At 40.7% G+C, this 22517-nt stretch overlaps 1 protein-coding gene across 1 annotated transcript in view; it reads left to right on the forward strand.

Annotated features, from left to right (window-relative positions):
• Positions 1 to 22517, forward strand: part of FBXO11 (F-box protein 11) — an 80944-nt gene that overhangs the window by 51683 nt on the left and 6744 nt on the right. Inside the window, exons 4-16 of the mRNA XM_063123868.1 lie at positions 603 to 747; positions 2786 to 2915; positions 4904 to 4987; positions 5072 to 5204; positions 11103 to 11209; positions 11300 to 11411; positions 11997 to 12103; positions 12212 to 12349; positions 18257 to 18474; positions 19206 to 19291; positions 19378 to 19472; positions 20386 to 20508; positions 20587 to 20672. Of these exons, the coding sequence (XP_062979938.1) occupies positions 603 to 747; positions 2786 to 2915; positions 4904 to 4987; positions 5072 to 5204; positions 11103 to 11209; positions 11300 to 11411; positions 11997 to 12103; positions 12212 to 12349; positions 18257 to 18474; positions 19206 to 19291; positions 19378 to 19472; positions 20386 to 20508; positions 20587 to 20672 (1564 nt within the window). The remainder of the gene's footprint in view (positions 1 to 602; positions 748 to 2785; positions 2916 to 4903; positions 4988 to 5071; positions 5205 to 11102; positions 11210 to 11299; positions 11412 to 11996; positions 12104 to 12211; positions 12350 to 18256; positions 18475 to 19205; positions 19292 to 19377; positions 19473 to 20385; positions 20509 to 20586; positions 20673 to 22517) is intronic.

Here is a 22517-nt window from a genome sequence, read left to right on the forward strand (position 1 = left end):
AGCCATTGAGCATGGGATTCTGATTATGCTGTGCTGCTTCTAATTCAGCCTGTTTTTGCTCCTTGCACTAAAGGGGCCCACTAGCATAAGTGTACACTAATACAGTGTTTTGCTGGTGCAACAGTTTTGCTAAATCAGTATAAATATTTTACATCATAGAATCATGGAGTAGTAGAGTTGGAAGGGGCCTATAAGGCCATCGAGGCCAAATTCCAGCTTAATGTTTTTGTGGTGCATCCTTACCAGTTGCAATAACCAGGAAAGGAAAGGAACCTCTCGTGCAAAGCACTTGAGTCATTACTGACTCCTAGAGGGACGCCTGCTTTTGCTGATGTTTTCTTGACAGACTTTGTAGCGGGGTGGTTTGCCATTGCCTTCCCCAGTCGTTGACAATAACCAAAGGATAGAATAATTTTATTCAAAAAGTGAAAGGAAAAACATGAATACATAATTTCCCCCAAAAAAGCTTCCATTCAACTCTGTTTCAACCAGATTACTTGACCTACGGGAAAGGTACAGAAATTCTCCATTTTTAAAAGTGGAAATACTTCAAATAGGTTATGAATATCAATAATATTTATTCATATTTTACATTTTAATAGCAGCACCTGCAGAACAATATCTTCAAGAGAAGCTGCCTGATGAAGTGGTTCTGAAAATCTTCTCATACTTGCTGGAGCAAGATCTTTGTAGAGCAGCTTGTGTATGTAAACGCTTCAGTGAGCTGGCTAATGATCCAATTTTGTGGTAAGTGAAAAGGTATTCTTGATTATCGTTGAATATTACATATGCAAAGCACAATAGAAAAGAAAATCCTGGTCAAGTCTTCTAATTACCTTGAATGAAAATAGGTACTTTGGCTTATAAAATATTTTCTAGTACACAACTGAAAAGGTACAGCTGCTTTTTTTCTGTTAAATGCTGTCTGTCTGATTCTGGTGCATATGGTTTTTCATGGAGTCCACCATCTTTCATAGAAGCAAAAATATACTTGAAAATATACAGAAGCTAACTCCCAGATGTTTCCATTTTCACAAAGTAGAGTTTTCTGTGTTTTGCATGGCTAATGCTTTTCACTCTAGTAATGCTCTTGCAAACTGTACTATCAATATTTAATATATACACTTCCTCCTGCCACCGTGCTGCTTCTTGCCAACCTCTTTCCAACCTTTTACAGTTAAAACCTTAAATATTGAATCCCAAATGAAGTATGCAAATTAGTCAATTCAAAATACTTTGATTTTCTTTATTTGGATTTTGCAAGTGGAGCATATATCCATTTCTTGTTACCGTTGACTTCCCTATCTCTGTTGCTATCTTTGACTCCTGCCCCCCCCTTTTTTGTTTTGTCCCAAATGTAAAAACTTAGATTATAAGCTTACATTGATGGTGCTATATAAATAAATAATAATAATAATAAAGCTCATCAGGACAGGGACCTTTCATGTTACCCCATAAAGCACAATAAATATTGATAAAGACATGTAAATTATCACTTGGCTGACCCTTTTTCAGTTGCTACCAGTTTACTTCCACTTACTTTTGCTGGCTTTGGGTAAGCCGTCAGTGGCAGTGCTCATGCAAGCACACTCTCATTCTGAGCGGGGTTGGATGGACCTAAAATAAAGCCATGGCGGAGAGAGACTGTCTTCATTCTTCATAACAATATTTAATCAGTGCATATAAATGAAATAGGATTTTTCAGTCTGAAGTTCCTTCTTATACAATGAATGGAATCTTGCAAAGGGTCTGCAATGTAGTATCTACCATGTAATTAAGGTACTCCCAGGCTACCCAGAAGGCTGATGTTTGGCACATGAGTAGTCCAAGGCAGGTGAATATTAGAAAGTCTGAAAATAGGATATAATAGGGGTCATAATAGAGAAGTTGTATTATTTTAGGATTTATAATCCTGCCTTTTAACAAGTGTTTCAAGCTGTCTAGTGGAAGGAAAAGACAGCATAATAAAAACAGCAACAAGCAGGGCAAAAATAATAGCTTTAGCAGACCTGGAACCATTAAAACAACCCAAAACCAGGGAGCAGATACAATAAAAAGGCAGATCAGATGCCTGAGATAACAGGACAGACTTCACCTGGCACCTAAACATTACAAAGATGCCAGGCACACAGGCTTAAGAAATTCCTGCACAGAGTAAGTCAAGCCACACATAGGACAGAATGGTTAAGTGTGGGATTTCTTGAGACTTTGATTTGTTGGAGGCCCAACTTATGGCATCAGCCAAAAATATGCATCTCTGCTTGTAGAATCCATCTTTTCATAAACTATTCATGTATATGTTCAGTATATGGCTTGGTCAAGGGTCCATGGATATGATTAAGGATGTCACCTGGAACACATAGTTTGCTTTTCTGTGAGGAAAGGATGTAATTATTGTGAAGAAAAGCACAAAGAGAAGAGAGAGAAACAGTGGTGATAAGTTTAATCTTGTTCATTAAAATGCTTCTAGGACTATGCTTAATATTAAGCACATGCTTAACCCTTCATTCACATCTGGACCCTTTACCCAAATGAACATCTGGAAATGTTGTTAGTCTTAATGACTTTGGTTTAGCTTAAGTGATAATCCTCAGACCTTCTGTTTTAACTGTGCAGTTCTCTTTTCTAGTCACTGGAAATGGGTACGTGGAGACCTTTTGAGCATTTCTGAAAGCAATGCTTTTAAGCTCCCAAATTGTTTTCATGCCATTTTGATCCATCTGGTTTATACCTTTGTTCTATTAAAGCATGTTCACAGTTTCGTATTCTGGGTGTCTTTGTTCAGGAAACGACTCTATATGGAAGTATTTGAATACACACGTCCAATGATGCACCCTGAACCTGGTAAATTTTATCAGATCAATCCAGAAGAGTATGAACACCCAAACCCCTGGAAGGAAAGCTTTCAGCAACTGGTAAACATAACTTTTTAAAGTTTCTTCACTGTATTTCATATTAAAATGTTTCAAATGCAGAAGGTAGTTCGTGGGGAGATATTTTTCTTTCTTAGTCTGCTGAGTATTTGTGTCCCCTTCTGCCATCTTTTCGCACCTCCGTCAATTTGAATTTCTTCACTGTGAGATCCTGATTCTCTCCTTGTGGTATGATAGTTTCACCTCTCAAATCTCTGTTTCAGTATTAACATCCTAAGTTATAACATTAAAGGTTCCCCACCTCTCTCTGTGCAAATGACATCTTATTCTTGGGATGCTGAATGATGCAATACAATACACATTCTCTGCTTGGGCTAAACTGTGGTATACATGATGCCAGAGTCATGTGAAGGTGAGAGCTTGTTAAAAAGAATATCTAAGCATAAGGAGCCTAATGGTAGAAAATAAACAGACGGGAGTAGGTGGACTTGTATTGGGAAATAAGGAGAGATCAGCGGGGGGAAAGTATCATTTTTTGTTTAAAGGAAATTTCTAGTCCTTATGGCTGTAAAAAAGTTTGAAAGTGTAAGTAATGCCTGGTAAAAACTCAAGAGTGTGAGCCAAAGCTGATGCAGAATAAGATGCCTTAATGAATTGGGTTCAGGGGAGCAAGCTTCAGTACCCTACCTATCCACCTGTCTACCCAACCCAGGAAATGCCATCTTGACACAGAACCAGAAAAAATATGGAAGTTAAGCAAATAAATAGTAATGTGCATGCCTAACAGTTCGTGTGAGTTGTAGGATTCCGCTTTCCTTTGAATATCTTTTTAGCTCTGTTTATAGCCCTATCCAAAGCCATAGTTTTTGCTGGGCTTTCCTGATCTACACCTAACCTCCATTTTATTTATTTATTTGCCATTTTATGAATTGTCCTATAGCCAAAGCTCTCAGGGTAATATTCATACTAAAAGCAAAAACAATAAAATCAATAATAGAACACATTAAAAAGTATTTTTTCAAAGCAGCAACAAACATTTCGCATTTAGAAGAGATAAATAACCAAGCAGCTAAAACACACAGAGAAGATGATTTTAAAATGCTACATTAAACCTGTTAAAAATAAAGCAAGTGGCAGTTAAAAATATGTTTAAAAGCCTGAGAGAATAAAAAAGTATTTGCCTTGGGCCAAAAGGTCAACAAAGTAGGCATGTGGGAGACTTCTCTAAGGTGGCTATTCCACAATTTGGGACCACCACAGAAAAGGCTTGCTCATAGCTTTTATCATCAATCCATTATACCTTCCTCTGTACTTCTTTTATGTTCCCCTATCTCTTGCCTCTACGTCTGTCAGATCAGTGCAAATTATGACCTCTCTGGGACAGTAACACAATGTTTTAGCACCTAGATTGGTTGAGGCTCAGCACAGAAAACTGCCATCATTGTCAATATTCATTGTGGGGAAGTAGGACAAGAGTACAAAGTCAGTCTGTAATTAGGATCAAGAAAAAAGTATAAATTCTGGCATAGAAGTCACTCAGATCGCTGAGTGAGTAGATAAGTTGGACCAGGTGTTACAGAGGTTGAAAGAGGAGGGTGTGCTAAAATATGATGGATCTGCACTCATCACTCAGTGTTGGTCATGCTTCACACTGCCTCTTGGCAAATCCCGTGGGGATTCACTGCTTCCATGTGAATGTGGTTCGTTACATAGACCTCAAGGGAATAATCCCTGGCAGAATTCCATGCCCACTGTTGTAAAATAGAGTGGGAGGAAAAGATTTAAATAAGGGTTATCTATCTTCCTGCCTCAAAAAAGTGCAGCTTTTTCAGGTGTACTTGAACTAAGCAACAGAGCTTGGAATTCAGATCCACTTACTAAGCATGGTTAATATCAGAGTGCTATGAACTATTTTCATGAGCTTTGCAATGTTACACTTGCTTTTGTTTGTCGTCCCCCCCTTCTAATTTAACTCCGTAGGTCATGCTTCACAGTAGACTTACCTCAAAATGTTCTTTCTGCTTTTTTAGTATAAAGGAGCCCATGTAAAGCCAGGATTTGCTGAACATTTCTACAGTAATCCGGCAAGATATAAAGGAAGAGAAAATATGTTGGTATGTTTCTGAATCATGTTAATTGAATATTGGCAAGTCTTTCCCACTGGCCACCTTTCTTTAAACTCCTTTGTTTTCTTTTAGTATTATGACACCATTGAAGATGCGTTAGGAGGAGTTCAAGAAGCTCACTTTGATGGACTTATCTTTGTTCATTCTGGCATATACACGGATGAATGGATATACATTGAATCTCCAATTACCATGATTGGTGCAGGTATTTCATTTGAAGCATAGATTTTCTTGTCTTTTTAACATTTCTGGCTAGAGTATCATGCTGCTTTGCATTAACTATCAGAAAAAAGGGTATAGGGTGGAAGCCAACATCATGCAAGTCGAAGTCCACTCACAAAATAGGTCTTTCTCCTTTTTTCCTCCCTGCTGCAGCTCCCAGTGTCCCACAAAATCTGCTCTAGAGAGTCCTACAACCCTCTGGAATAGATTTTGAGGGTCTGGGGGGGGGGGGGTTTGCCCTCCTGCCTGTTTCATTGACAGAAGCTGTTCCATCATCGGAAAGTCCGAATTGGATTTCAATCATAGAACTGATGTGGTGCCATGTTCCACAGGGTACTCTTCATAAAACAAGGGTGGTGTTTTTTTTTTTTTGTTTTTTTTTTTTTTGTTTTTTGGTTAAACCTAAAAGCTTTGAACCCTATCTACACACTACCCATTGGACTTCACTACCCATTGAATTGCCTGCTTCAAGATTTGTTTTAAAATTATGATAGGTCTACTTAAAAGTACTAATTTCTTTCAGGAACTATTATGGAATGATTCTGTATTTCTCTTGGCTGGAAAGAAGGTCACTAATTCAGATCAAAAGCACATATCCATGTCCTTTATTCCTTTTGCTAGAGAAGAGCTAGCAGTCAGCATTGAGCAATTTTCATATGTAGCACTGCCCCATTAAAAGATACTTGCAAGAGATGAAGTAAACTGTCCATCTCTTTATATGTCATCTTGTGGAACTTCCTTAAATATCACACTCTAGGTCATTGGTGGACAACTTATTTAGCCCCGAGAACCATAGCAGAAACCTACTTTCAGCTTGAAGGCTGCAGCTGTTTTTACATATTTAAAGGTCACATAAAGTATACATTTGCCTAAACAGGATGAATGCCAGATTACAGCTAATGTATTGGCTCTTCTATGGTCATGATTAAGCTATGACAGCAAAGTATATAATTACTTGAGCAATATCTTGTAGATGAACAATTTTATTAAAATAAAAACATTTCTTCTGTTAGATTGACCAAGAACAGCAGGTATAGAGAAACCCCTCATTATTAGTTAGGCTAAGATTCATAAAAATGTAAGAGCCCTGCTGGATCAGACCAAAGGCCTATCAAGTCCAGCATTCTGTTCACACAGTGGGCAACCAGCTGCCATAGGAAGCCCACAAGTAGGACGTGGGTGCAATAGCACTCTCCTGCTTGTGTTTCCCAGCAACAATATAGCTAATAGCCGCTTTGAGACTGTGATTTTGGGTGGGAAAAATCTCCCCTCCCCCTCTCTCACACACATACCTGGTTTTGTCTTTAAAAAGAAAGGCAAGTTGTAATCAGAAATCTTATGCGTAACATGTAGTTTGGGTTGTATAGTCTTTGGGCAGGTAGATCTTCATTTTCCATAACTGGTGACACCATCCTCAGTTTCTTTCTCTTCTCTGATCTTGAGCATTTGCATGTATGTAGTGAAACCACTCTCAGTCCCTACTCTGCTCCCAGATCAGGCGAGGGCCATTTTCTCTTCAGTTAGATTTTTAATAGAAGGATTCCTGTACATCTCTTCGTTGCTCGTTCTCCAAGCATTTCAGAAGAAGCTACTATTCATGGCAGTTCTTTATGCCTACAGAAGGATTGCAATGAAGTCATTAGGCAGTGAATGGGTGGTTAGCAGCAAGCCATTCCTGTAAGACCCCATTGTGAAAGTCTCTCTTACCATTACCAGGAGAATTACCCTCTTTCTTTTGGAAGGATTTCATAACTGCATTTGTCTGTGGTGATTCGAAGGGAGTGTTATTTAAAGTATCGAGGAGGGAAAGACCGCCCAAAAGTATCTTATCTCTCAGGCCTGGCTGATACCGTCTTTAATCATTATGGGTCTAGTCAGAGTTTGAGACTTTGATATTGAGTTCTTTAGGAATTCATGCAGTGGCTCAGTTCAGACAACACATTTCTCTCAACAGTGTTTTTAGAACTCCTCAGTGGAGTTTTTACACCACCATTGAGAAATGTGTTGTTGGAGGGAAAACTCCATCCCACAGTGGCGTTTCTTTAGAAAACACTCCACACTAAATATCCACTCCATGCAGAGGAGAGTTCCTGCACAACCATTGTGTTGTGTGTAGCGCTCTGTGGAGCTTCCCATTTTGTTGAGTGGATTTTTCCCACTGACTACAAAGTTCTCTGGCAAAAGCAGTGAAAGAAGCGAGTGTTGCTCTAGGAGAGCCACTGGGATTGTTTTTTTTGCAGCAATGGCTGATGGGATACCATCAAGAGGACTGGGGGAGGAGAGAGGGTGGAGGAACTGTCAAACGTCACCTTAGCTTTTACTCAACTCCACAGTATCCCACAGTCCCAATAGTGGAGTTAGAACATGTTGTGTGGTGAGTAGCCCCTACTAAAGTCAACTATTGAGTGGAGTTTTCCCCACTGTGTAGAGAAATGTGTTGTCTGAACTGAGCCATTAGCTTCTCTTCCTCATTAAGCCTTCTCTTTCTTTTCATATGTGGAATATATATAATTACTTTAAAGTTTTTGTTATTCTGGATCAGGTAACCTACTAGAATAATTAACTTTTATATTTGGTTCTCAGTGTATCTTGAAATCTTCATTGTACAGTGTGGGTGTGGGTATGTGTTGGCACTTCATACACACAAAAGGAATGTCAGACAAGGAGTTTTCTTTCTAGAAATATCCTGATGGACTCTAGCACTCACCTCCTATCTTTGTTGCTTGGTAAGATTGCACATCTGTGTTGAAAGACCATAGACCCTTTGGATCTTTAAGAATTCCTGCTGAAATTACTGGCTTTGGGGTCAGTTACTGTAGTTTTTTGAACTTAGAAATGCAGAGTCTCTTTAATTGAGATTTTCCCTTGAAAACAAGATGAATGTGTTCCGAAATTGTGAACACATGTGGTTACCTTGATACATGGTATTTTAATAAATTTAAGACTGTTTCAGTGATAAACACAGCCAGGATACTTGACTTGGTGCACATTTTGCCTGTGATTTCTCTCTGAATCTTTCTGCTGCAATATGGTTCACATATCAAGTGTATTGTGAAGCTTGTCCTTAGAAGACCAACACTTGTTTCTTGGGTAGTCAAATTTAGTCTCGTGTTCCCGTTTCTGGTACTAGTTATTGGGAACACATTTCACTGGTGCTTAAAAAGCTGCACTGGTTCCTGATTCATTTCTGAGCACAATTTAAAGTGCTAGTGCTTACCGTTGAAGCCTGTCATGGCTTGAGACCTGGGTACCTGAAGGACTGTCTTCTCCCATGTCAACCTGCCTGTTCACTGAGATCAGCTTTGGAGGCCCTCCAGATGTCCCTGCCATTTGAGGTGGAGAGGGTGGCTACTGGGAAAAGGGGGCCTTCAAGTTGTGGCACCCTGCTTATGATGTCTTTTTCAGAAGCAGGCAAATCTTATTTTCCTGGCCCTTTTCACCTTAGTGATTTAATGTGCTGGGTTTTTTTAAATTCATTTGTATGTGTTGTGTATTTGTGAGTACTACTTATTGAGGGATAGTGCATAATTTAGTTAAATAAATATGAATTAGGTATCTTTAAATGCAACCCACCCACCCCAAATATGTCTTCAAAGGTAAACCAGTACTTCTTCCTTCCTGGAAGTTTAGAAGGATCATTATAATATGGAAGCTGTGCCCTCCATGGTCACTGCACAAACTGGACTTCTGTAAGAAAAATAGTTTATCAGAAACGAAATAATAGCGAAATTATAGTTTACCTGTTTCTTAATTATGGTGTATGGAGATTGAAATAGCACTTTTAAAGATGAAGTACTACTCCTATTGGTATTCTCTTTTGCTTCTTGCTCTGTAGATACTCATGACACTTTACTCAGGCATGGCTGCCTAAACTTGGTTTAAGGCAGTTAATAGCAAAGTGCTAGAACTTCTTTGCTTACAGAAGTCCAGTTTGTATAGAATCAAGAGAAGACACTGCTTCCATTTTGTAATGTTCCTTCTAAACCTGAACAAAGTATTTTCTCTACTGAAGCTGTCCGGTAGGCTTATTCTATTCCCGTTCATTCTAACAGCTACATAGCTGCAAATTTACGCTGCTGAGATCACAATGTGAATCTCTGATTGTGGCTTTGTGCTCCCCCTGCTGGTTTCTTGAAAATAGCACACAGAGATATTGGTGCTTGGTCAAAGCAGACTAAACGTAAACTAGATGTACCAGTACAATTGATTTGAATACTAGTAAACAACAACAACAGTTTTTTTAATTGCAGTCAATAGACCATTTCAGCAAACTAAAAGTTACGTACAAAAGGACTGAATGTACATTTAGCTATTAAAAAGACAAATAGTCATGGAGGATCTAAGAAATGGCCACTTGCTCGGCCACTTGCTCAGTGATTGACTTGTCTGAGTTCTGAAGTAATAAGGCCATTAGAAATTCAGTTGGGTGACCAGGAAAAGATGTAAAATGGGGTTCAGAAGATCATTCCTAGCCCTTTGATAAAATCTACAGAACAGTAACATCTACAGAACAGTGATACAGTTTCCACCTCGGTATTTTTACAGGGACAGCATCTGTTGAACAGTGGAATTTCATTGTATCTGCCATCTAAAAGTTTAAAGGGAAGAATGTTGAGTGTAGCTAGTGAGAATGCTCTCCTGTATTTGGGAATTGTTAACCAATGCAGGTAGGGCATCCCATCTTTGCAAAAGGAGACTGGTAAGCCTAAGGACTGAGGGGAGCATGGACCCTGAGCAGCACTCTGAAGGTCTTGCATATCTATGTCGAGCAGCCTCTGTTTCACAATTGATTTAGCACTTGCTAGATCCCTTGATAGTAACATAGGGGATGAGAGCCCTGCTGAGTTGATTTTGCTTGTCACAGCCTTTGACCAGGGAGATTCAAAATGGTTTGACAAGCCGACGGGCTGCAGGGCTGCCTCACCAGGGCCGTGAAGCAGTACAGTTAAAGATAAAGGGTAATAAAAAAACAACAACAATTGGAGCAAGGAGACAACCCCCCCTCTGTGACTGCTTTCTCCCCCCTCCATGACTGGGAGGAGCAGAAGGCGGGAAACACTGGAGGGGGGAGGAATGGGGTGCATGAGGCAGCTGCAGCCCATCCTCCTGAATGGTTTCGGGATTATTATTTTTTTAAATCCAAAAAATCAAGGGATGAAGAGATCTGTTTTAAGAGCTACCAGGGTGCCAAGTTTCATCTCTTTATCTTTAAAAATGACAGATGTATGCATTTTCGTTAATTACCATTGCTGATAATAGCATGGTTCTCTGAAAATGGAGCGGTTTTCTGACGAGTAATCCGGCGGTGCAGAGAGATGGGGGGCCCTCCAGAAATTGGAGTGGAGAATCTGCTCAGCAGAGCTCCACCCCGAATTTCAGGATGGAGAAGAAACACTCTGCACACCCCTAATGTCCAGGACTGTCATGGTGCCTGATTATTCTGGAGCACTGAAGAATCAGCATCTCCTACCTAAAGCATAAGAATATAGCAGAATTTTAGCAAATACATTAGAGGTTATGCTATGAATCACAAGTAATATGTTAAATCAGTTGGCTTTAACTGAATGAAGGAATATTTCTTTCTTCTAATACTTAGGAGCTAGAACTTGGAATCTATGGATGTTGGATTTGGGTAAAACTATCAGGGACAACTTCTAACTTCTAGTGAAGTGCAGTTATTGTGTATGAAACTGAATGTCTTAATAGATTTAAAGGGCCTGAGTTGCCCTCTTGAGTCACAATGGGAGTATAAGGCTTATTGTTGGAACAGCCTGACAATAGGCGCTGTATCGCTTAAAAAAAAGTATAGTGTTATTAGAAGTATAGTGTTATTTTCAGCTTAAAATAATTAACGTTTAAATTGAATACATTTTGTGTACAGCTCCTGGGAAAGTAGCAGATAAGGTCATTATAGAAAACACAAGAGATTCAACCTTCGTCTTCATGGAGGGATCTGAGGATGCTTATGTGGGTTACATGACAATCAGGGTAAGAAACATGGAGCCAAACACATACGTTGAAATTACTAAATTGAAAGAAATGAATGGCTTGTGAAGATCTTATTGTGTATCCTTTCAGTTTAACCCTGATGACAAATCTGCACAACATCACAATGCCCACCATTGCTTAGAGATTACAGTCAACTGCAGCCCGATAATAGACCATTGTATTATTCGAAGTACTTGTACAGGTTAGTAATTTCTCTGCTAAAACTGTCATCAAGTAGCAGATGCACAATAGGCTGTTACTTTGAAATGCATAGGTTGGCTGGGATTATTCTTAATATGTGGTCTGTTAGAAAATTGCCATATATAGGACTTCTCTCACCTTCTGCTCTAGTGATATCAAGGTGATGGAACTTTTGAAATCTTGATAGTGTGACAATTCCAGCTAATGAAAACCTTTGGCTTCCTTGAGCAGGACTTTGTGTCCCCTTCTCTTAGTCTATTCCTAGTAACTTAAAGTTAAAGACTGGTGCCCTGTACTTTGTCTTCCTGGCAGTCTTTCCTCAAGATGTTCTTCGGTAAAGTGCTTTCTTTTGGTACCATGCTTGCCTCAGTTTTCTACCAGGGCAAACTGAGAGCAACTGAGGTAATGAATCACCTGGCTTTCTAGCACATTTTGAAAGGCTCAGATTAGATAATTGACAAGAGCTACCCAAGCTACTTCAATTTTTTAAATTTTAGCTGGTGATGAAAAGCAGATCTACGTTCTGCTTATGAAAAGCAGATCTACATTCATTTCAATTTTTCATATGTAAACACTTCCTTTTCAGTTGGTTCTGCGGTCTGTGTTAGTGGCCAGGGAGCTTGTCCCACTATCAAGCATTGTAACATCAGTGATTGTGAAAATGTTGGACTCTACATTACAGATCATGCACAGGTAACATCTTTTTCCTCTTTCCTATCCCCTTTTTTAATTTTTTATTTCATTTTTTCCTTGCACAAGTAAAATTTTATCTTAAATTCACCATCTTTTCTGATCTTTTAGGGGATATATGAGGACAATGAGATCTCTAACAATGCATTAGCTGGGATATGGGTTAAAAACCACGGAAACCCTATTATCAGACGGAATCACATTCATCATGGGCGTGATGTTGGTGTTTTTACATTTGACCATGGCATGGTAATATATATTTCCTTTTGAGGAGAGATTAGTGTGTACATGTGCATGCGTGCACACGAGTTGCATGTGCCTGTGGGGAAAAGTGGGCTTTTGTGAATATTAAAGCTGCTTATGTTAAGTCTTCTGTCCCCAGCACCAGAATGATGGGTTCTCTTGTGTTTATAGAGTTCAGGTATACAGTGTGCATTGAGGACTATTGAGACCAAGACCAAATGCAGGTGTAACGGCAGTGATGTTGTAACAGCCATTAGGCGGTTGGGAATGTGCCGTGGGTTCTCTCACCCCTGTGAAATCCTTCCTCCCCTGCCTGGCTAGTGTTAACTGTGGTGCAGTGTTATGGCTTCAACTAGCATTAGCCATGCATAGCTTTTAAACCAGGGTCTAAAATTGGGTATTCAGCGGTCTTCTCTGTATTTGCTCTGTATTTAGGCACAATCGTTGCAGAAAAAGGGGACCTGGGTTCCTAAAGGCCATTAATATAATTGCTCCCGAGCGCCCACTCCGGTGCTGTGGAGCCCGTAATTCACCTTGGTTTACAGAAGATCTACGGGCAATGAAACAGGCTGGACGACAGCTAGAGTGCAGGTGGCGTAGGTCTCGGAGTGAGTAGATCGAAAATCAGCAAAGACTCTTCGTTGTGCCTATTGCGCGGCAGTGAGGATGGCAAAAAAATCTTACTATGCCTCCTCAATTTCATCCTCAAAATGCCGCCCAGCAGAATTATTCCGGGTGGTGAAGAGCCTGTTAGGAGGAGGCTCGGGCTCTGGGAAACCAGGATAGGAACCCTCGGCAACCTGCTGTGATAAATTTGCTAGGCACTTTGAGGAGAAAGTTGCTCATACTCGCTCGGAACTTGATGCCACAGTTATCGCAGAGTCTGGGGAGGTGTACAGTGCCCCATCTAATCATGTTTTTTGGGATCAGTTTCAGTTGCTGCAGCCTGATGATGTGGACAAGACACTTGAATCGGTCCGTCCCACTACATGTAAGCTTGACCCTTGCCCATCCTGGCTAATTTGATCTAGCAGAGGTGGATTGGCTGGGTGGGTCCAGGGAGTGGTAAATGCCTCCCTCTGTCAGGGAGTGGTGCCTGCTGCCTTGAAAGAGGCTGTAGTGCGCCCTCTTCCGAAGAGGCCCTCTCTGGACCCAGAGGTATGTGAGAACTACCGCCCCATCGCTAATATCCCCTTTTTGGGCAAGGTGCTTGAGCGTGTGGTGGCTGGGCAACTTCAGATGTTCTTGGAAGAAACGGATTATCTGGACCCATTTCAGTCTGGTTTCAGGCCAGGGCACGGCACTGAAACAACCTTAGTGGCTCTGATTGACGATCTACTCCAGGTGAAAGACAGGGGGAGTGCTACCCTGTTGATCTTCCTGGATCTCTCGGTGGCTTTTGATACCATTGATCATGGTATCTTACTGGGTTGGCTCTGTGAGATGGGAGTAGGAGGCACTGTGTTACAGTGGTTCCGCTCCTACTTGTGGGACCAATCCCAGAGAGTGGTATTGGGGGGATTCCTGTTCCACCTCATTGCAATTAAGCTGCGAGGTGCCACAGGGTTCTATTCTGTCCCCCATGCTGTTCAACATCAATATGAAGCCATTGGGTGAGGTCATTAAGGGTTTTGGGGTTGGGTGCCATCAGTATGCTGATGATATTCAGCTCTACTTCTCCTTGTCATCGGAGTCAGCTGGGGCTGTGAAGGTGTTGGACCAGTGCCTGGAGGCTGTAATGGGCTGGATGAGGGCCAATAAACTGAAGCTGAATCCTGATAAGATGGAAGCTCTGTGGATTGGTGGTTCCCAAGTCCAGGAAGTGGGTAAGCGGCCTGTTCTGGATGAGGTGGCGCTCCCTCTGAAGGAGCAGGTACGTAGCTTGGGAGTACTCCTAGACCCATCATTGTCACTGGAGGCCCAGGTGGACTCTGTGGCACGGAGTACTTGGGGTCACCTTCAGCTGATCCACCAGCTATGGCCTTTCCTGGACAGGGACAAGCTAGCCACAGTAGTGCATGCACTGGTAACTTCCCGATTAGACTACTGCAATGCACTCTACGTGGGGCTGCCCTTGAAGACGACGTGGAAGTTGCAGCTAGTACAAAATGCAGTAGCTTGACTGCTGGTGGGTACATCTTATAGAGCCCACATAACACTGGTCTTAAAGGAACTGCACTAGCTGCCTATATGCTTCCGGTCGGAATTCAAGGTGCTAGTAATGACGTTTAAAGCCCTAAACGGCTTGGGACCTCGGTACTTGAGAGAGCGCCTCTCCTTATATATGCCTGCCCGAGACCTTAGATCTGTTGGAGGAGCCCTTCTCCGCATCCCACCAATGCAACATATACATTATGATGGGACAAGGGAGAGGGCTTTCTCTGTGGTGGCACCCCGGCTGTGGAATGCCCTCCCCTTGGAGGCCCGATTGGCGCCAACATTGATTGCATTTCGGCGCCAAGTAAAAACATGGATTTTTAACAAAGCCTTTGATGGTTAAACTCACTGGCACATTGTTTTAACTGTATCTTTTGCTTTTAAATTATATATTGTTTTAACTTGGATCATGGTTTAATTTGTTTTTAACTGTGTATATTTATTGTTTTATACTGTATGTTTTTATCTGTACGCCGCCCTGAGATTTTAGTGATATAGAGCGGGATATAAATATTTTAAATAAATAAATAATAAAAGAGAAGGGACAAAAGCAGGGCAGGATCTCCCCCTTGGGGCTGGCTGGTGGAATAACTTGGAGCAGCTGCCTGCCCAGCATCAAAACAAGTCTCATGCTTTGGCCCAGGAGATGAAGCCTGAGGCTGAGAGCTTTGGTGCTGGGCGACGGAAGCGCATTTTGCAGCTGAGCCTCAAACAAGCACAAGCTCCCCCTATCCTCTCCGGAGAGCGCGCTGGCAAAGCCCCAGGCACAAGGGGAAGAGCTGGGTTTTGGCTTGGCCTAGTGAAAGTATATGGAATCCTAGTCTTAAATCAGGGATGGGGAATGTGTGACCCTCCAGGTGATTTGAGGGCTGCAGACCCCGTCACCATTGGCTATGCTTTTTAGGGCTGATGGGAGTTTCAGTCCGACATCTGGAGGGCCATATGTTCCCCACCACTGTCTTAAATGAATGCTGCATGGAATAACGGGCTTAAGTTAAAGGAAGCCAGGTTCCAGCTGGACATCAGGAAAAACTTCCTGACTGTTAGAGCAGTACGACAATGGAATCAGTTACCTAGGGAAGTCGTGGACTCTCCCACACTAGAGGCCTTCAAGAGGCAGCTGGACAGCCATCTGTCAGGGATGCTTTAGGGTGGATTCCTGCATTGAGCAGGGGGTTGGACTCAGTGGCCTTGTAGGCCCCTTCCAACTCTGCTATTCTATGATTCTGATTACTGGATGTGATTTCAGGATTTGCAATTCGCGGTCACTGCAACCCTATGGAAAAAACTAGTATCTTTCCTATATCCTAGCTGAATATCCAGTAGATGGCACAGGAGCTGTGGTCACAGCCTGACGTTCATATAGTGAGAGGAGATTGTGACGAATTCCTACTCCTAACCTAGAATGTCTGACCATAATGTATTAGTTGGCTTTGCATAGATGCCAGAGTACTCTTTGGAGTTTGGATAAATTATCGGAACCCTATGTATCCAATTGCCTTTGAATTAGCCTGGAAAAATTCTTTTATCACACTTCTAGCCATAACCAAAAATAGTGCTTTACGTCCTTTGGAAAAACACTTTCAGATGTTGCAGGTTCTGTACTGGTCAAAAAATGGGCCTTATAATGGAGATGGAAGCTGCTCATAATTTCAAAGCATAATGTTTTCTGCCCCACTTCCTGTCTTTATACATGATTCAGATTTTTTAAAAGCATTTTTGCAGACAGGAGAGATTCTAAGCTTGTGCTGCTTCCAAAAGGTTCAGTAGTTGCTATCTTGGAGATTGTAATCATGTGCTAAAAACAGTTGCATTTGCAAATGATTTTGAATCATGGCACCTTTCTAACATATATATTGCCATCACAAAAACATTGGCATCTGAAACAGCCCATCTTGGGAAATGCTGATGTCGTGGGAAATTTGGAATAGGGGTGGGGAGCCTAAATTTTGTGTATCCACATTTTTTCCTACTTTTAAGTGCTGTAATCTTTGCAGCACTTAAATAAGATTACAAGCGGGACACGATTGTCGCTTAGAAATACTCAAGCTATTTCAAAAATGTTTTTAAGTGTTAGTTTTTTTCATTCTTTTAAATATTACTTGGAGAGCTTGGTTGTTTTAAAACATACCATTTGCAACTGCTTTTCCTCTCTTTCATGTGCTACAAGTATTGCTGCAAGATTTCATAACTCCTTTTCCTTTTAAGTGTGCTTAAGGATGCACTGTTACTTAATATATAAGCAGAAGGACAGACAGTGGAGAGAACAGGTAGAGTAAAAACTTGGGATCCAGCGACATTAGCCTGGTGTTGATGTGGACTAAAGTTTTTCTCTGGCTTTTACTACTGGATTTGGAGTTGGATATAGGAAACTTTCCATTATAAATCCAATACCTATCACTGTCTCTTCATAAATCAATTATGAATGCATGGGCATTTTCATTGGATATTTCCTCTGCCATACTTTGGACTGTGAGTTACGTTCTGCCCTTTCTATAGCATGTAAAAACTGGGAACATCATGTCCCTCCCCTGCACATATTTTGTTCCTAAGGATTTGTTGTTGTTGTTCTTGTTGTTATTATTATTATTATCCTACTTCCCATGCAAGAAGATTCTTGAGCCTTTATTTTCAGATTGTTAATCTCCTGTTTCTTTGTACGGCAACAGTTATGGAACCGACTTGTTCCAGTCCCTGCATTCATTTATTTATTGCATTTATATACCACTCCATAGCCGAAGCTCTCTGGGTGGTTTACAAAAGTTTCTCCAGTGACTGAATTACTGCTTCTTGGGACTGTTCCATATTGGCCCTTTGATTTTAAGCACTGGGTAGTGAGGTCAGGTGCCTGATATGAGCTCCAACATGTCTGCTATACATCATATATATTACGCTCTGCGAATGCTACAGGAACCATTCATTTACTAAGCGAACATAATCGTAAAGCCTTGGCCAGTAGTGGATGTTGTTTCTTGCAGCATTGATCAGACATCGAAGTCCACATAAAACCCTTTTGTTCCAAATTGATAATCCAGGGGCTACACTAACCTCTAAAGAAAAATCTTTATAGTTCAAGAGTAGGAATCTCAAAGATTTCAATTCTGTTGAGTGTATTCCATTATCACACCAATACTCCTGGCAGAGCTGGGGGAAAATCCAGGTTCCTGGTAGTCTGGGTGTTGAACATTTCAGTTTGGAACTCAGTTTGTTCTGGTATACTTTTCTGTTGATTTGAACGCATTTTCTAAATTTAAAGCTCCATGGTTAATGGCACTGTTAGCCCAAAGAGGTCTCCTGAAACAAGATCTGACTGTCAAATTGAAGACTGAAAAAAGATTTCAAATTCATATCACGGGACAAACTATTTGTTATATGAGGCATTGATATGGTAAAATTATGTAGTAATTGAATTGTAATGTGAGAATACTACCTTAGCGAAGACTGTGTGCGAGATCTGTGTGCAAGGCTCTGTCTGCCACTGAAGAATTGGGCCTAACATACTCTGCATTTAAAGTGCTTGATAAATGCTAAGATAGAAAATGAAATCCTGAGACCTTTCTTCTTAAAATTACGGTACCCTATAAAGGGCCTTGTATACTGTTAGTGCTACATTAAAAATAACAATAGCAGTTTTTGCATGTTTTTGTATATTGACATCTTATGCTGTCAAGCAGGTGGGGGAAGAAAATAATTCAAAATTACTTCTTGCCATTGCATTCCTTAACAACCTCCACCCCTTTTCTTCCTTGTGTTTAGGGTTATTTTGAGAGCTGCAACATACATAGAAATAGAATAGCAGGGTTTGAAGTGAAAGCATACGCCAACCCTACCGTAGTTCGTTGTGAAATCCACCATGGTCAAACTGGAGGAATCTATGTTCACGAAAAAGGAAGAGGACAATTTATAGAAAATAAGATCTATGCAAACAATTTTGCAGGTGTATGGATTACTTCAAATAGTGACCCAACAATAAGGTACCTATCTTTTATTTTGGCTTAGAGGGAAGGTTCACAATCAATGATGGCATCATAATGTGTGTTGATGGTTGCAAAATATCAGTTGTAGTTTGATATTCCTGCCTTCTGTTCCTTCTCTTAGAAGGAAGCCTCTGCATATCCAGTGTCCTGCTGGGCATTTGTCTGCAGGGCAGGAGGAGCGATGGAGGCAATTTTCACCTCTCTGTAACCTTCTTAAAAGTTTTTCCTTTAAATGGTTAGGGGGATTGGAACTAGGTTAGGGGGATTGGTGTTGGCATGAGGGATTGGAACTCGCGGGGGACCTCCTGGGGTCATAGCAGTGTCAACAGCCTCTGCTTTCCCAGGGACCAGAGGATTGCTCTCTTCATCATTTGGGATTCATCTAGTTTCTAAATTAGCAAGTAAGTCTGGCCCCATAAGCTATCTGAATGAGGGACAAACTAGAAACTATATAAAAGCCATTCTAACCTCTTTGAAGGAAAAACAGGGTATGCGTGTAAAAACAAATGTTTTAGAGATTCTACATTCAATGTTGGATATGCTGTAAACATGAAATAATTCATATTTCCTGTTGGCTACTATATATGTGCTCAAGAATCCTCTTTTTAAAAACAAAAAACCCAGAATTTACTCTTGCATTCAGAAGCCACAGTTCTGTATACAACTACAGTCTTTGCATGATCATGTGATGCATGACAACTTTATTTACTCTGGCTTTTGTACCATAGGGGTAATGCAATTTTTAATGGGAATCAAGGTGGAGTCTACATCTTTGGTGATGGAAGAGGCCTTATTGAAGGAAATGACATCTATGGTAAACAATTGAATAATTGTTCTATTGCACTTGGTAATCCTTGTGTCTATGTGCTATGTGTTCTCATATGTTTCCTCTTTCAATAGGGAATGCATTAGCAGGGATACAAATTCGGACTAACAGCTGTCCCATCGTTCGGCACAATAAGATACATGATGGTCAACATGGTGGTATTTATGTGGTGAGCATTTCAGTGTAGTTTTGCTGTGAACTTTGGGGAGGGGGTGAAATTCTCTAGAACCCTTTTCAAATGTTCAGAATGTGGATTATGAACATTTGAAGTTGGGAAAAGCTCTGCTCTCCCATTCTCTGTCTGTCTGTCTCTCTCTCTGTGTGTGTGTATGAACATCGGCAGAAAGATTCTTGATGTGCATGAAAGTTGGGGGTGGATACCCATCCATCTTGTTTATCCTCATTTTGAACTAATAAAATGCTGTAGTTGGTTTTAGATATAGGTATGGGATATATGTTGAACAGTTTCTGTATCTCATATAATAGCCTTCAGTGCAATAGGTCAGCATTTTTTCATGCTCATTGAAGGGAAACCTTTGGTAAATGTAATGCTTTGCTTTATGGTGGAGGCAGTCTGAAGGGACAGAATAGTAAAATGGAGAAGGGTCGTAACTCAGTGGTAGAGCACATACACATTTATATTTATTTAAAATTAAATCATTTGGGAGACAGAACTGTAGTTTGTGGTTTTCAGATTGATCAATTAGCATAGAATTAATAAAAGAAATGCTTTTCAACATGTACTCGCCAGCACTATCCAATTGTGATTTGAATAAGTTAAATTAGATACTGAAGCAGAACCACTCCTTTTAATAACAAACTTAGATGGTGAATTCCTTCAAGACCAAAGCCAAAACAGGTCTCCTGGAAACAAGAGGAAAGCATCTGCAAACCTTGGGATTCTCTATAGCATGCTGAAGTACAAAAAAAATTTTTGTTAAGAAGCAACTCTAAGTGGGCAAAACCCTAAAAAAAAGAAGAAGAAGAAAAAGGGGGGTGGGAGGGAGAGAAAAATGCTTGCTTGGCCCTTTTTTTAGGATGGAGGATACATGGAAACTTACCTGTTTTTGTTTTGTTTTCAGCATGAAAAAGGCCAGGGTGTGATTGAAGAAAATGAAGTTTACAGTAATACCTTGGCTGGAGTCTGGGTAACAACAGGAAGCACTCCAGTGCTGAGAAGAAATAGAATACATAGTGGTAAACAGGTATGTTCGTATCCATTGTGTATGTCACAGTAACACTGATTTCAAGCGCTTTACTAAATTGTTTTTTTAATACTTCAGGTCGGTGTTTATTTCTATGACAATGGACATGGAGTGTTGGAGGACAATGATATCTATAACCACATGTACTCAGGAGTTCAAATCAGGTAAAATATATCTTCACTTGATATGCTTAAAGAGTTTCATATATATAAACCAATTGACCTAATCAATGAATGGTTACCTTTAACAATTGCTTTACATATATTGTTGATTAGGCTTCCTAGCTAATGGGAGGAATATTCATGATAGTGGCTTATATCCTGATAATGAAATTTGCTGGTGGGGAAATTTCATAACCAGAATGTGTCATTCATTGGATAATGTTGCACTTCTTGCCTGATAGATTGTAGTTTAACCTTGGGTCAAGACCTCTGTGGGTGGCCTTGGACTAATCACTGGGCCTGTTCAGACAACACACTAAGCTATGGTTAGGCTGCTAACCCTTTTGCAGAAAATGGTTAGTGAGTTTAAACCATGGTTATGTAGCCGCACTAGTTAGGAATGGTTCACATGACATGCTAAACCATAATGTTTAGCTAAAAATGCTTAACCACCGTGGTTTAGCATGTGGTCTGAACAGGGCCAGTGTCTTTGAGCCTCAGTTTTTCATCTATAAAATAGGAATAATCCATTTTGCAGACTACTTGTTTGTCATCCCAAAATTGTAAAGAACTTTGTGCTCTAAGGTTGCAATCCTCTGCAAGTTTAGACAGAAAATAGTTCTCCAGCTCTGAGCATGCCCCAGTCAGCCATGCATAGGATTGACACTTAACTGTGCTGTTTAACGGTACATCTTTTTGCATAGACAAGTTTCAATGCAGGTATGTAACTTCATTAAGATTGTGTGAGTCCAGCATAAAAATACTCCAAATCTGTGAATTATGTGATTTTGCAGCATATACTTTTTTAGTTAAAAATATTAATGACTGAGATCTAAAGTCACATGGCCTTCTGTTTGTGTGCTGGGACTCCCCAACACCAGTTCACACAGCAGCCCTTTCAGACAACACTGAGGGTCATGAGACCTTCCAGAATGGCATCCAGGGCTGTGGCAAGAAGGAAAAACTGGCAAAGTCCCTGTGCACCATAGCAGTTTCTTAACCATGTCATGGTGTGCCATAATCTGAGGATGGTGGGTGGGGAAGCTCTAACCAAAGGAGGGGGGAAGGGTACCAAAGAAGCATTAGAAAAGGAAAGCAAATGACATCAAACAGGATTAAATGAAACTAAACATTTTCTCACTTAAGAATGTCAGTGTGCGTTCACACACTGTGGCCCAATTCACATAACACACTAACCCAAATTCTGGGTTATTGGAAAGAAGGCATCATGCTAATACATGCTACCCAGTCACTTTTGCTGCTAGTGGAAGTGGCTAAACAAACCATGGACCTTCCAGCCATGGTTTGTTTAGTTTTATGTGTGAACCAGAAACTCTGGCTTGTTTTTCCCCTAACGGCCAGAGAAAGAAGGCATTTCTCTGGTTTGTTGGGTAAGAGGTAAACGAGAGTTCCTGGTTCGCACATCATGGTAAGCAAACCATGGATAGAAATTTCTTAGGTTGTTTTGCTGCTCCCACTTGGAACAGGAGCAATTGGGCAACGTGCACCAACTGCTGCATTCACAATAACCCAGAATTTTAAAAATGTCTGTGTTATTGTGATGTATGAACTGGGCCACAATATTTTTGACCTAAAAATTGAAAAAGGGAAAATTCAGTGTGTCTCTATGCTCGTTTGCCAGAGCCTTTCTCTGATCCTGGGCTTGTAGCATTATGGACATTCTGCATTTAAAGGCATGTGGGATACCACGGTTTCAAACATTTGATATACATAGCATGAGGGTGTGAGAAGAGGGGTATGAGTGTCAGATCTGCTCCAAGTTCAATCCGTGCGCCTAAATTTCTGTGGATTATACCCTGTGCTAGTAATGCATTTCCACCTTCAGGT

Source organism: Elgaria multicarinata, chromosome 4 (assembly GCF_023053635.1).
Source record: "Elgaria multicarinata webbii isolate HBS135686 ecotype San Diego chromosome 4, rElgMul1.1.pri, whole genome shotgun sequence".
Taxonomy (NCBI): domain Eukaryota; kingdom Metazoa; phylum Chordata; class Lepidosauria; order Squamata; family Anguidae; genus Elgaria; species Elgaria multicarinata.